The sequence below is a fragment of the Penicillium hordei genome (assembly GCF_028827395.1).
Source record: "Penicillium hordei strain IBT 12815 chromosome Unknown utg000002l_segment0_segment0, whole genome shotgun sequence".
In the NCBI taxonomy this organism is placed as follows: domain Eukaryota; kingdom Fungi; phylum Ascomycota; class Eurotiomycetes; order Eurotiales; family Aspergillaceae; genus Penicillium; species Penicillium hordei.
In genome coordinates, this window is record NW_026623143.1 from 2,252,420 (window position 1) to 2,267,138 (window position 14,719).

The 14,719-nt window shown below is 47.2% G+C and overlaps 6 protein-coding genes across 6 annotated transcripts; 3 read left to right on the forward strand and 3 right to left on the reverse strand.

The window, feature by feature from the left end:
* Positions 1-150: 150 nt before the first annotated feature.
* On the reverse strand, positions 151-1,592 carry N7537_004149 (FAD-dependent oxidoreductase; the record flags this gene model as incomplete). Its single annotated transcript, XM_056895207.1, has 5 exons — positions 151-325; positions 396-471; positions 531-830; positions 882-1,164; positions 1,221-1,592. The coding sequence occupies 5 exons, from the start codon at positions 1,590-1,592 to the stop codon at positions 151-153; spliced, it is 1,206 nt and encodes a 401-aa protein (XP_056754955.1).
* A 1,068-nt stretch (positions 1,593-2,660) lies between these two features.
* N7537_004150 (uncharacterized protein) lies at positions 2,661-4,032 on the reverse strand (the record flags this gene model as incomplete). The annotated part of the gene is made up of 6 exons (XM_056895208.1): positions 2,661-2,957; positions 3,013-3,312; positions 3,380-3,571; positions 3,650-3,717; positions 3,767-3,803; positions 3,856-4,032. The coding sequence occupies 6 exons, from the start codon at positions 4,030-4,032 to the stop codon at positions 2,661-2,663; spliced, it is 1,071 nt and encodes a 356-aa protein (XP_056754956.1).
* A 609-nt stretch (positions 4,033-4,641) lies between these two features.
* N7537_004151 (putative MFS transporter) lies at positions 4,642-6,325 on the forward strand (the record flags this gene model as incomplete). The annotated part of the gene is made up of 4 exons (XM_056895209.1): positions 4,642-4,845; positions 4,906-5,014; positions 5,084-5,628; positions 5,702-6,325. The coding sequence occupies 4 exons, from the start codon at positions 4,642-4,644 to the stop codon at positions 6,323-6,325; spliced, it is 1,482 nt and encodes a 493-aa protein (XP_056754957.1).
* A 4,070-nt stretch (positions 6,326-10,395) lies between these two features.
* Positions 10,396-10,653, reverse strand: N7537_004152 (FAD linked oxidase N-terminal; the record flags this gene model as incomplete). The annotated part of the gene is made up of 2 exons (XM_056895210.1): positions 10,396-10,524; positions 10,576-10,653. 2 exons carry the CDS (start codon positions 10,651-10,653, stop codon positions 10,396-10,398), a joined length of 207 nt encoding a protein of 68 aa, XP_056754958.1.
* Positions 10,654-12,049: 1,396 nt separating this feature from the next.
* On the forward strand, positions 12,050-13,773 carry N7537_004153 (glycoside hydrolase family 32 protein; the record flags this gene model as incomplete). Its single annotated transcript, XM_056895211.1, has 2 exons — positions 12,050-12,442; positions 12,505-13,773. 2 exons carry the CDS (start codon positions 12,050-12,052, stop codon positions 13,771-13,773), a joined length of 1,662 nt encoding a protein of 553 aa, XP_056754959.1.
* A 546-nt stretch (positions 13,774-14,319) lies between these two features.
* N7537_004154 (uncharacterized protein) lies at positions 14,320-14,511 on the forward strand (the record flags this gene model as incomplete). Its single annotated transcript, XM_056895212.1, has 1 exon — positions 14,320-14,511. The coding sequence occupies one exon, from the start codon at positions 14,320-14,322 to the stop codon at positions 14,509-14,511; it is 192 nt and encodes a 63-aa protein (XP_056754960.1).
* Positions 14,512-14,719: the final 208 nt, after the last annotated feature.

Consider the following 14,719-nt stretch of genomic DNA (forward strand, 5'->3'; position numbering starts at 1 on the left):
CATGATATCCCGAGGTCTTAATCTCAACAGCTAGTTGATATTGGGATTACTCTATTCTGGTATAATTTATCCCGTTTTCACTTGAAATATTTCCTCGGGCGGGAAATTTCGCAGTTTCTATACAATCACATGTGACAGATCTTAGTAACTTCAGCCGGATTTCTTCAAATCTCGTAACCCAACCAGTGGACTTCCTTTAATTTTAGAAAAGTCATGAGCATCTAAACATGCCTGTCTGGAGTTGAGGAAGCTAGGCTCAGCTCGTGAGAAGACATCATTTTCATATGCCGCAAGGGAGGATAACAAGGCTTCGGAATCGAAGGACCTGGTGATTGAAATAGCGATCATTAGTTTGAACCTAATCAAAGAGAGTTGGAAGGTAGTTAGATTCATACCTTGGCTGGCGCATATCAACACGCTTCACGAGATCCAACACATCGACGATCGCGTTGTTGGCGCCTTCTCCGCGGACTGGTTGAGGTTAGAGATACTACCACGGCCACGTAATAATGATTGAAAGAATCACATACACATAGTCATTGTGTGAGCCGAGTCACCCATCAATACCGCCCGGGGATGCGCGTGTGCCCTGCCCGGGCTGAACATCCAATCTTCGATGCGAATCGAGCGCACTTCCACGTCGTCGGGAAGCTTGTGTACCAGTGAGCGGAATGGTTCCGACCAATTATCAGTCAACTTCTTCATCAACGTGATCCGCTCGGCGTTCGCGTCTGGGACAGGAATTTCCTTCGAATCTGCCCAGGAGGTGATGATTTGACAGTGGTAACGGTCCTTGCTACTATTCTCGAAGTTGTTCGGGGTATCCAGAACTAAAGACATCAGTAACCTGTAAAGGAGAGCAGAGGATTAGTCGAACTCACAACTGAAGAATAGGAAGACGTTGGACTCAGGGTGAGAGCCTTGGAATATGAAAGGGTCGATTGACTCAATGCCGCCTAGCTCCTCCGCGCTGTATAGTGTCGATGCACCTAGAAGCTGCACTGGTAACTGGTTCATCTGTAAACCTGGGTAAAGAATCTCGCGTGTGCGCGACCGTGAACCGTCGCATGCGACCAGTAGCCGCCCGGTGTAAGATGTACCATCCTCAAAACTCGCGGTGATTTCATCGGCTGTAGACTCGATACTACGAAGGTTTTTGTTCCACTAATCGACGTTAGCGCCTATCAGATTATTCTAAAGACGACAATATTACAACTTACTTCAACATCCACGCCGGTTGTCAGTAACTGTCGCAGGCGAACACGACTGACGCGAATGCGCTCCGCGGCAGGAATATTGTATAATGCGTCTCCCGACTTAAGGTCAAAAAATTGGAAGCGACCGACATCGCCTCGGGCAGACGCTTCTTTGTTGACAAATGTTTCAGGGAACCGCTCAACGAGGTGTTCTGGCAATAAATCACGCAGGGCAGGGAGTGACCAATGCAGTGTCAGACCCCATCCACCACTTCGGGCATCAATTGCGGAGTCTCGATCGAAGATCCTGAACGGAACATCATGTCGCTGAAGGTATTGGGCCAGTACGAGGCCACTGATACCTGCGCCGATAATCAGAATTGGAGAATCAGACATGGTGAACAAAGTATGGTGCGCAGTTCAAGTAACACAGTCCAGCTTGATTGCCTCAATCTATATGAAATACAACTCAGACCATGTCTCACCCCGCTTGTGGGTTAACTCTGTGCCAAATCACACAATTAGTCATGCCACCTAGACCAATTTCTGTTGGGAGTCGTGCAGACTTCAATACGGAAATAATCCGTAATCCTTCTAGTGGGCTACCTAACCCGAAAGGACTGGAAGGATTAAAAAGATCCATTTAAAATAAGATTTAATAAAGGCCAGACTGTTCCTTGGGACGGCTTGGGCCATGTTACAGCAGAATCATGTTGATTGGAGTCAGGTCATGAGGATGGATGTTGATTGGAAGATAGGCAGGGTACCGCTTTCCCAAGCCCGGCTTCCGTATTCGAGCCATTCGGGAGCTAACCATTAAAATTGAAGCTATATAATTTGAGTTTGTGAATAAATCAAGGGCTGAGACCATTGCTTTGTACTAGCCAGACTTAGATTAACGAAGTTACATTTTGATTACAACCAGTGCATCCCGGACTCGATCTCATCCTATCGCAGACGCATTTGCCGCATTGTACATATGTACAGAGGACATTCTGAGTGCACGCGGACGGGGGTCCACTGCCGCCGAGCGGGTTGATCCGGTGGATCCCGTCTGGGCCAAGATTCGGCCAACCAAGTTGAATCAGACTGTCTTCAAAAAGAAAACACCCCCATAGCCTATCATGCCGAGATTCAATATCGCAGATTCCGGAAGTCGGCCGACCATTTTCGCTATTAGTAGAGCTCGAACTTGCTGTTTTTTGGATGTTGCAACCACAAAAATATTATTGCCATGAACTCAAACGCCACAAAAGGTAAGGGGTGCAGGGGTACGGAGTAGAGGGGGGTAAGCATGAAGAAAACAGGAAAAAAAGAGGAAAAAAAGAGGGGAAAAAAGAAAGGAAAAAACGCGAAAAAGGATTAATACAATTTCTAAATAATTGGGAACTGGATGAATGAAAAGTATAGACTCCATACACAAGCCAAAACTCGCGCCAGTTAGTTGGCGGGTCACTAAACTTCCTATTTGGTTGGCCTGCCTTCTGAAGAAACTCTATACTCTACTGTCTTCTCGATACCCCCATGCTCGGGCTCCTGAGTGGCCAAAATGAGCTCTTCACTCGGTGTTCGTTTTGGCTGTCTTTGGCCGGAAGCAGTTGACCGCATTTGGGAATTCTGATCTTTGGACCAATTATCCATCAAGTAGCTTCTGCCTTGACTATCATAATAATACTGCTTTGATTTGTCACCAGTCGAAGCGATTCCGCGCACGAGGCCCTTCAGTAGAGGCGCCAGGTATGGAATGCAAGTGACGATGTTCTAACACGGACAAATCAGCCATTATATCTCGGACAAAACTTGTCATTCCACTTACGCCCACGTTGAACTCAATCGTTCCCCACAACACAAGCATTGTGGAGTTTCCATCTCCGAAAGCCACACGTTGAATCTGAGTTAGCCGCATGATAGAGCAAACCGTGGTGAAGAGGCCAAGGAGGAAAAGGCACACAACGCCAGCCTTTTGTGCGACTTTTATATTAAGTCCAAGGAGCAATGGAATGGGAAGCACGATAATGGTCACATCTGTGATGATGGTGTAGATTGCGAGACCGTAGAATAGGCCTCCCACGGGGAGGCATGTACCCGGCACATGATTGTTCCATGATCGTCGAACCTATTGTAGGTGAATCCTTGTCAGATTGTGGTCGCATGTGGCCGTTGTAGGGAGTGACTCTGCGTACCGGAGTGCAATTGAAGATCAAGCTAAGAGCACCGGCGATATGACCCAACGTAGATGCTGCAATAACAATCCAGATCACTATTCGGTAACCACGCTTTGATGTTCCAGATATCAATCGTAGATAGCTCAGGCAAAGCGAAGCCTTGAACCCCGCGATGCCAACCTGGTAAAAGGGCCGTCCTGCATAGTTGAGCTATTTGCCTTTTGGTCAGTTTGCCAATAGAATGTAACCACAAAGCGTCAAACTAAAATGCAAAAAAAGGATATTGACCTTAGAATATGTTAGATAATTTGCTGGTGGCCGTTGCTTCAACGGCAATCCTAGTCCATATCGACTCTCTGCGACTGTAAGTTTCATGCGGCTACGGGGAGAGCTGGCGATGCCCACGAGAAATACAGAGTGCACTGTATATAACAGCAAATGCCTGCTCGAGAATTAGTCGTCCCATCCCCTGTATCAGATGCAGATTAACTTACCATGCTAACAACCATCACATAGTCTGCTGCTGCCCATCGACTGGCTCGCGCTCGAAGGAAAAGTCTCAGGGAAACTGTGAAAACCATTAAGATGGTAAGACTCAAACATACACCCAAAATGAGAGGATACTGCGAGGCAGCTTCCACCTCGGGCGACGCATTGTGTACCCAGCCCATTATTAGGGAGAAAGGGTGCGAAGGGGTAAGGGGAAGAGTATAAGCGAGAACATAATCAAGCGTCTACATGGGTAAAGAAATCAAAACAGGGATTTCTTTTATGCATAAGAATTATTATTATGAAATAATATATATAAAAATATATAAAAATATATAAAAAACACCAAAAATGCTTGCCCCACAGCACTTTCCTGTTTTGAAATAGCACCGATTATTGCCGGTCATGTATGTCGTACTTTATGCTCCTCACACACCGGACTCCGTACTTTCCCGGTCTTTCAAGGTTTGTCAAGATTATTGCTGCAATATTATTGATATTTAGCTCATCCCTTTCATATGTAAACTTCACTTCCCAACAAGGAAAGGTTCTAGCGTCTTGGAATAACGATTCTAATTCGTTGCCAGGTGGGACTTCGTGTAGCCACGCGATCTCCACGATGGTTGCGACGTTATTTATGCTTTTGTCGCATGAATCATCTGTGTTTCCCACTAGTTATTTTTTTTCCACTAACCTTTTTCCTTAACTTTCCTTGCTTCTTTTGCTTCACAACCTCTCTACTGGACTGGCTACGCTGTTCCTTGTCTGTTTCCCTATTGTTCCCAGCCGCGATGGGTGAAATCCAATCCGAGATAGGACCACAAACTCCTACAAATCAAGTTGATGATGCTGTGGTATATCTCAAGGACCATCAAAATGGGGCGCTTGACTCTCAGGTTGATCTGAGCGCTTTACGTCGTAAGATTGATCGACGTTTGATGCCTTATATGTTTTGCTGCTATGTCCTGCAGTTTTTGGACAAGGTCATGCTGAACGTGAGTCTGACTGTCAATTCAGCCGTATAAGCCATGTTGTTAATGCAAGGATGTATACAGTATGCAGCTGTTATGGGTATCAAAAAAGACTTGGGACTCGTCGGCAATGAGTTCTCCAACGTTGCCACATGGGTCTTCATTGCCTACTTGATCGCGGAGGTACCTAATGGTGAGTATTTTTTATCCATCCCCCCGGCAGAATTTTCTTCGAGTATCATTGTTAAGCCTCGATTTACAGTATACTTCTTACAAAAAGTACCGGCTGCCAAATGGCTCGGCGGAAATGTTTTCCTCTGGGGAGTCGCGGCTGCCGCCTCCGCTGGTGCCCGAGGATATCAGAGCCTGCTGGCAGCACGCATTTTCCTGGGAATTTTTGAAGCGACAGTGGGACCATCCTTGATGCTTATTAGCAGCCAGTACTACACAAAAAGCGAACAAGCTCCTCGATTCACTATATGGTATATGGGTCTTGGTGTGGCTCAGATAATTGGAGGTCTCATATCTTTTGGATTCCAGCATGTGCATCATGCGTCACTAGAAGGTTGGCGGATTATGTTTCTTGTTCTCGGATTGGTGACATCTGTTGTTGGTGGTCTCACATTTTTCTTCCTTCCGGATACACCGATGAAGGCACCCTGGTTGTCAGATAGCGAAAAGGTGGCCCTCCTTCAACACGTCAGTGAAAACCAGACTGGAGTATGGAGCACAACTTTGAACCTGAAACAAATTTGGGAGGCCGTCCTCGATATTCAGCTTTGGCTCCTGACTGTGATAACAATTCTGGTGTGTCTCACATTCCGACGGTCACCCCTTGCTTCAAATATCCCCTGCAGTTTTATTGACCAATGTTGAATAGATATCCGTGTCAAGTGGTGTGGTGACGACATATTCCTCGACTTTAATTGCCGGATTTGGTTTTTCGGGTCCCATCTCAGCCCTTCTCAATACACCTGGCGGCATTGTTAGTATATTTTTCACCCTTCTCGTGGGTTTTGGTATCCGGAAAACTTCCAATCGCTGGGCCTGGAATGTACTCTGTACCATTCCTGGAATCATCGGCGGAGCATTACTATCCTTCTTGCCTAAAACCAACAAGGCCGGTGTCCTGATCGGCATTTATCTTGTCAACGCAATTGTAGCAACTCTTCCCATTCTATACCAGTGGACCATGGCCAACTGCGCTGGACATACCAAGCGTGCATTTGCTAGTGCTCTTGTTGCTGGTTCCTTTTCGGTCGGAAACATCATTGGCCCACAAACATTCCAGGCACGCGATGCACCGCAATACCAACCGGCCAAGATTGCTGTTCTTGCAACGCAGGCTGCGGCGGCTGTACTATCTGTGGTGCTCTTCATCTATTACAAGTGGCAAAACCGTCAAAGAGACCAGACAAAGCGCGTTGATGAGAACGGCGTCGACGAAACCAAATGGTCTGGGCTCACTGACAAGGAGAACCCTTCCTTCCGTTACGTCTACTGAACATTCGATGGATCAAAGCTTGAACTTGTAATGTATATATCACCATGGTTTCTATTCCCTTTGGCCTGAAAATTCTCACCTTGCTTGGCCTACCATGACATTCCTTGAATACATATTTCCGTTTGGAGCTGACCATTCGTCGCAAAGCCGACGGCGACTCGGCCAATTTCTTCATCCTAATCCACATTTCTACCGGAGTGGACTAAATGTCAAATTGTAGTTCTTCGGTGAGTTTAGAATTAAAGTCATTCATTCAGGTAGATTTGCAAAAATATCATACTTCCTAGCTATATACCATGAGATGTGACACATCCGATCACGAGAGCCATTTTGCCTATCGACCGAGTATCTCTAAACAGTAGACCGTAGATGCCCAAGCAATCTATCGGCCATGTGGGTGTCACTCGTATCTGCGGTGATCGCAGCCCCGGCCGTACAGTCGAATCCGAGCCAGGTGGCAGCTGGTATAGTTCAGAACTCGTCCGGTAGGCTGGGCCGCATGCTGATTGGATACTATACACCGCGTGGAGTCCACTTTAGGCTTGGGTCTACCACGTATGACATAGAAAGTCTCCTCACAAAGAATCCTCCAATCACGAATCACGACATCGAGTCCTCCGCGCCCATGGTACTGGGACATCCTCTAACACGTAAACAGATTGCTAGCCTCAGCACAAACGTATATTTCTGAGATATAATGTTGCACCACCTAGATCCTGGTAACCGATTCCTTGTAGCCTGTCGACGTTCAGCCGACCTGAGAGACTTTTTGGGTTCCGGAGCTGCCCATCCAGTCTTTGAAACTCACTGTTAAAGTTGCAAAGACTCTCGGCCATTCTGGCATTACATTGGATGCGTCTGTAGCTTTTCGACTGGGTAATATTGTGAACATCGCTCTTGAAGATAGGAAAGTTCACTCATATCTATGCCTTGGCCAGGCATAAGTTCCCAAGCTGAGTTCATGCAGTTATCGCTGCTATGTGTGATCAAAGCGTTGACTGCCGTGGAATCGAAGTATGTGGATGTAGAATTTCTACCAATCAGAAAATTGCCGAGGTCCATCCGTGTGAACTATTCAATCAAACAGTCCTCGCTATATATATCAGCGCCGTGGTCCCTCAGGGGCAAGCGGCAAGGAATGATTAAACATTAAATCATGTGGCGTACTCTTTGCTTGTGGGACCTATAGCATGTAGCGCGTGCGGGGAATAGTGACAATGGTTGAACGGCGAGCTATACTGGAAATGGAGACGAGAGCGAATACCCGGGAATATAGCATCAGCATGCAAAGGAAATATGGGAACTGGAACGGAAGTAAGCAGCGCTCAACACCCAGAAAACATCACAAATTTGTACAGTGAGGAGGAAGATAAAGGACCTTGGAAAGCCCGAGGTCCATTCACGATAGAGGAGAAAGATGAATATGGAGCTGAACAACACACCTCCCGAAGTCCACTGGCGGGAAAAGCACGACTCGGAGCATCAAGATGGAGACGATGTTGGGAAGGAAGAAAAATGAACATTGTTGGGCAATAATGATGAGATTGAACGTCAGGGTGGGAGGAAGGTAAACAGCTTAGCTTCACGGATGGAACAGCGGGCGAGAGGGGGGACCTTAAACCAAGATGTGATAGATAGCGTCAAGACAAAAACAGAGCCTTGGAAGAGACATCATCAAGGTGGAAAAAAAGGAAGGTACGGTAAAAGTTGAATAACATCAAAAAAAAGGTCCCCATTAATCTAGACCGTTCCTAGACCTCAGGAGGGTATGGACAGAGTCTGGTCTCTCAATGTCCATGGTCCTCTCCTCCGGCCATTCCCCTATATATCTCCACTCACCGTACTAACTACGGCCTCCCCCCCTAAGTAACGGGGGACTATACCCTTCCGCGGGGGGTTTGCCTAGTGTAGTGCTTCGGGAGAGCTTCAGCATATAGGAGTCCAACCGACAGTGGGGAGCGAGTAAAACCCGTTGCGACATCCTGGTGTGGGATGCCCCGGCCATAATACCGCTGGGCCACTGGGGGGGGGGGCTGGTTGAAATATTAGTCGTTGTCTTCCACATATAGGATGAAAACTTAAGAGAGATGTCACTAGAGAATATTAGAACGTAAATTTCCTGCCTTGGCGGCGATGTGATAGGGTAAAAAACCAAAGGGAAAGTCTAGAGAAGGTCAGCAAGCTGCCTATTAAGTTTGAAACTAATTTGAATACCTGTTGGTGGTGGTTGATAATCAATTTGCCTGGAGAGTACATACATATACAGTCAAAATATGAAGCTATTCAGACACACAGTTTAGGAAGGAACGACAGCAGAATGAATATCTTGATCCCGAAGCTAGGCGTTCGATTCCCGGACTCAATGAATCAATTGATATCTGCACTTTTTTCATTCCCAGGTTTTTTACCACCAAATAATAACCCATTCATATTAATATCGAAACATCGTCCCCTCCACGCCGATCATTCGACAGCGACCATAAAGAAGACCCTACCCACCAACATTTATAGGATGCTCTCTTGCATTTTAGGCACCTGAGGCACCCCAAAAGGCCTAAACAATTCTAAAATTCACAACCCCCCCCCCCCAAGGCTTAGTATCCGGGCAGGCTTTCGCCCGGTAAAACCACCAGAATCTTCATCCACCCGCGCCTCCGTCATTTTCCATTGAACCTATTTGATTATGCGCAGTCGGCTACACACAATCTAGCGGTTTTCTATATGTGCGATATCACGCCGTTGATGAGATCCTGTCATCTTGAAACGGTTGGAAGAAGCACCGCGCGAATTGTGTGTGAAATAGCGGCATGCACTGCTACCTATCTCACCCATCCCTCCATCCAAGGGCGTGATGTATAGACGGACATCGATCGGATTTGCTTCCACGTTACTGGAGAAAGGTATTCTGGTTAGCTCAAAACACATATCGCCAAGGTTGGGAAATATTCACAGCCAGAGCTGTGGATAGGCCGGATCATGAGTGATATCGAGGCATCCAGGAAGAGAACTAGCGTTGCTCCAAGGAGTAAGCTGAAGGCTTACCACTAACAGGATAGAGGGAAGGCTCAATGCTAAATATGCGACGATATCCATCCGGTTGCGATGTACAAGGCCTCGCGGCTGATGCATGTTCCCTCTGTGACGCTCAAATCCCAGGTCGCTACGACAAGATTGCATGCGGAAGTCAATGCAAGTGTAAGGGCAAGGCTTTACCCGTATATGAGAGCCGATATGATGTGAAGTGCCCAATTGTAAGCCTCATGCTTTCCGTGATTCTATGGTAGAGGGAAACGAGACTCAATTTCGCAACCACTAGTGCAGAGGTGACAATCGTTACCAGCAAAAGTCTGAAATAGCATGGTCAATTCTCAATAGAACGGCTCATATAGATAAAAGTTACTTGTGAATAAGATTATCCATTCGCCAATAGTGCATCGCATTCGATTCTTGCATAGGTCCGCTGTCATTGGCCACTAATCGTGGCTCAGGGCCAAGATAGTAAAATCTGAGTCGCAGATGCTACACGATGGTGTGTGCCACCCGCTTATGGATCTTTACTATCAGTTCCTGGTCTGGGATAAGCTCCACATAGCAATTTCGGATATTCCTATTGCAGGTACCCTACTGCGCCCACGATCCTTCGGCTCCGCATAGCCATTGTTTACCGAGGCTTGGCAAGATCGACATAATGGACTGCCACATATGCGCGCAGGGATTAAAGTGAAGATACGGGATGTGAACCCACCTAATGGTTCCTCGATTGATAGGAAGAGGCGCCCAGCGGAAGCGTGAGTATAGTGGGGATTAATGCAGGCTTTTTACGCTGTAGACTGCTGCTTCTTATATTGCATGTGTTAAGTGTAAGTCGTAGAAAATTGACAAAATACTCTCGAATTCCCCGATCCCTCCCCAATTTCCTGCTCATTGACCACAGTGCTGATCTTGAACTCACCGGGCACCTGGCTTCTGGAAAACACCGGTTTGGTCGTACTTTTTAGCAACAGTCCTAATAAACTCTACGTTCTCGGGGCCGTAAGTGGACAGACGATTTTGGTTGCTATTGGCATAGTTTATGTAATGAACTCATTGTCAGCTCCAATTGACTTCGAGTAGGTGGTCAACTCCTCGAGATCACTATTGTCCAGTTGGTTGAACAATGAATCCTCGGCCTCGTTTTTCCACGAATAGTCAGAAGACCTCTGCATAAGAGTTTTAGACCCTAGAGATGAAAGATGTTTTGGAGGACTTACGGAACAGGTCGAGGCCCAGAATATTGCCACTAGATAAGTGCGGTGATCAGTGAACAGTTTGGGCCAAGACTGGATCATGGTGAACATAGTGGTCACCGCTCTTGGCATAGTCAGATGAAGTATATGATGTATTCTTTTCCGGACTAGGCGACGAAGCCACACTGCTGGTGCTTCTGGTGGTCGGTTTCGACGTGCTGGAAGGCTCAGAGGTTCTAGAGGTTTTAGAGATACCCGCAGGTTCCGAAGCACTCCCAGTAGTTCATAGTCCTTACAACTGACATTGTTCTGGGGTGTGATCAACTCTCTATTGAGAACGTCGATTGATCGTTTTGGGTGTTCAGGCTTTGTTCGTGCTCGAGACTAGAATTAATATAACCCCATATGCATTTATTCTGAGCATTAACCTTAATGAGGTTGAACCTCAGCGACCAATCATCAGAGCGGGTCGCGGTGATTGAGATCCTTGAGTGAGATCCTTGAGGCTGATAGATCGTTCGAAGACATCTTGAGATAATTTAACTGATACAGCTCATTAGATGAGTCTCCGGGCCCATAGCTGGCTGACGTTGGTTGTCATCGGTCAGCGGTGGACTGCCCCTGGTCTGGATGTCAGGTATCGACTTGTCACACTTCGGTCACGGCCACACCAACCTCGCGACCTTCACCCCTTCGGGCCTAGGCGGGTATTACGTCCTAATTAGGAAGATACCGCAATAAATCCCGTTGAAAATCCGTCTTGGCCACCGATCGGGAGCCCGGCACCGGAGTATGCGGGGTAACAAAATGCCCGAAACAGAATATACCGCTTTAGTCAAGGAGTTAAAGACGATCAATATTCTGATTTCTGGACTCATATTGTCCACGATCTGCCAAAAGATAGAAGTGGGATCTGCATTGGGGTAAGTTTTCATGGGTCCAGTGTAGGTGGATTGGCCGCGTTTTTGAAGAGAGGCTCGTGAATGTCCAGCCCATCACGATCCTTTTAGGAGTTAGAGTTAACAGGATGGGCAAATATTTGGAGAGCCCACACATAGCAGACATGAAGTATCAATAATAATACAAGGAAAATGAGAAACCATCACGGAGGTTGGGGACCCTTCCGTGATCCCTCGAGCGAAATCACGCCTATGGACCGAAACCAGCACTTTAGAAAATACTAGCTTTGGGTTATGAACGAAGGTGGACCTTCCGAGGCCTTAGCGACGGATTTTCAAATTACCCTGCCGTAATTATCGTTGTATTTCCCTTAAGAAACGAAACCCGGTGTGCTGTGTAGGTATAGTATCTAGAGCCTTAACCACGTCACCAAGTATTTAGGGAATACAGGGCATACGGGGACGAGAGTGAGGGGGAAAGCTTTAATGATCAGTAGCATATAAAAGGGACCATGTCGTCGCTGCATTTTGCCAGCATCCAGCCTTTTATTTGCTAATTATTTTACCACCAGAACCCCTGCATCTTCTAACACCTCGTCATGATTGTTATCCTTATGGCCCTCCTTCAAGGACTCGGCGTATTCCAGGCGGTATCTGCGCAGAATCCTACCTACACTGAGCTTTACCGTCCCCAGTATCACTTTACGCCTCCGAAACACTTCATGAACGACCCTAATGGCCTCTTGTATTACAAAGGTATCTACCACCTGTTTTATCAGTATGATCCAAACGGGTCGGCTACGTCATGGGGCCATGCCACCAGTTCGGACTTAACCCACTGGGAGCAACAGCCCATCGCCCTCCTCGCCCGCGGATACCCTACCAACGTCACGGAGCTGTTCTGGTCCGGATCTGCCGTGGCTGATGTTGACAATACAAGTGGCTTTGGTCACAATGGAAAGATTCCCTTGGTTGCCATGTATACTTCTAATGTAGGTTCTTTAAATGCCATCTACTTCCTGTTTTGATGCAATTGACACATTTTATTATTTAGTATAAATATGCACAGACTCTGCCAAGTGGAAAGAAGGTCCAAAAAAACCAGCAATCTCAGTCAATTGCATACAGCCTTGACGACGGCATGACCTGGACCACGTATGATGCAGTGAACCCGGTCATTCTGGACCCACCTACCGCATATTCAGATCAGTCTCTCAACTTCCGTGACCCCTATATCTTTTGGCACAAACCGACAAAGAAATGGATTGCTGTCCTGTCTTTGCCAGTGCTTCACAAGCTTCTGATTTACACATCAAAAGACCTTAAGGACTGGGCTGTTGCTAGTGAGTTCGGGCCCGTGAATGCTGTCGGCGGTGCGTGGGAGTGCCCGAATCTCTTCCCACTCCCTGTCGATGGAAATGATGCCAATGTGAAATGGGTTGTAATGGTGGGACTCAATCCTGGTGGGCCCCCTGGAACCATCGGCTCAGGTACTCAGTATGTCGTTGGAAACTTCGATGGAACCACCTTCATCGCAGACACCGACAGTATCAGTGTCGACCAAACTTCCTTTTCAAACTCATCGGCGCCAAGCCAAGTAGCCAACTGGGTGGACTGGGGGCCAGACTTCTACGCAGCCCAGGTCTACAATGGACTACCTTCGGATGAGCATGTTGCTATTGGGTGGATGAATAATTGGCAATACGCTTCACTGATCCCTACTGACCCTTGGTGCGGTGCCATGTCAACTCCCCGTAAATTCTCTCTCAAGAGGATTAACGGAAAGGCTACCCTCGTACAGGATCCCACGGAAAATTGGGGCTCCCTCGTGAGCCACAAAGGCCTTGACCAGTCATGGTCTTCCGTCACTGGAGGGACGAAATCACTAGGTGATGTTGGAAAGGCGCTGCAGGTTGAATTAAGTTTCTCTGACCGGGCACCAGCCGTATCAGGATCTTCTCAGTTCGGAATTATTGTTCGGGCTACTCCAGACCTCAAGGAACAGACAAGAGTCGGCTATGACTTCTCAACCAAAAGGCTCTTCATCGACCGGACCCAATCTGGTAATGTTTCATTCGACGACACATTCGCAGACACTTATTACGCTCCACTAGCTGCTGATGCCAAGGGCAAAATCAACATGCGTATTTATGTAGACTGGTCCAGTGTCGAAGTCTTCGGAGGCCAGGGCGAAACTACAATCACCGCTCAAATATTCCCGAGCAATAATGCGACTTATGCTCAGATCTTCTCCGTGGGAGGAGACACCCAGCATGTCAAGGTTGGTATCAATCAGGTTTCTTCGGCCTGGACGATTAGATAGGATTTTTGTTGGAAGCTTCTGTAAACGAAGGAAACACAGTTCAGAGATCCTGGAAATGTGATAAATGTATGTGAGCCAGTCTGGCCTACTTTCTACTCTAGCAGAGCAAAGGGGCCGTTTCTCCCGAGTATTGAAAAAATAAGAGTTTCCACCCATATATCTTAACCTAGCCCAACCTGAAAGGCTTTTCTACTATCATTGAAGTGAGGTAGCTCGTGTCGAAGGGTTTCGTCGTCTCATAACTTCTTAATCACCATTTTGATAAAGTTGTCCACTGTTCTCTTTGCCTTCCATGAGGTCCAGATGGCGGTTGACTGCGTGACATCTAATCCCAAAGCTTAGAGCGTACAGAAGGACGCTTCCTGAAAATGATGTTGCAACCGGTATCGACCTGGTCCTGTTCGCGCAGATGCTCGGCGAGCCCTCTTCATATCCGTTGCGCAGGCAGTTTTCCTGGAAAACATTAGCAAGGCAATAAAAGCACTGGCCCTAAACCTGATCCTAAAATATGTTCTGAAAGTTGTATCGATGGGCTCGTCTCCAGAAATGCGGGCGGTCTATCCCGTGGCGACCAAAGACATTTTCCGTGTTGGGCTTATACTGGGAACGGTCTCGAGTCTAGGCGCGGTGCTGTGCGCCTGGCAAGGTATAAAGACGAAGCGCGATGATGGAAACGATGAACGTAGCAGTGATCATGAGCTCGAACTTGTCGCGGAAGTTCGAAGAGAGGATAAATAAGGACTAGCATGCACACTACAGAAGACAGGGATGATTCAAGGGACGATCCTCCAACCTTGGAAGGTTCCCAAGGTTGGTGCAAACTCGGCCCGACGTGTGGTTTCCAATCCCGAACGACAAGAGATAGCCTTGTATTCCCGAATCGAGACCTTGCCGTAAAGGTATCTGGGTTGTCTAATCTGTAATAGTCCACACGCGCTGGAAAAAG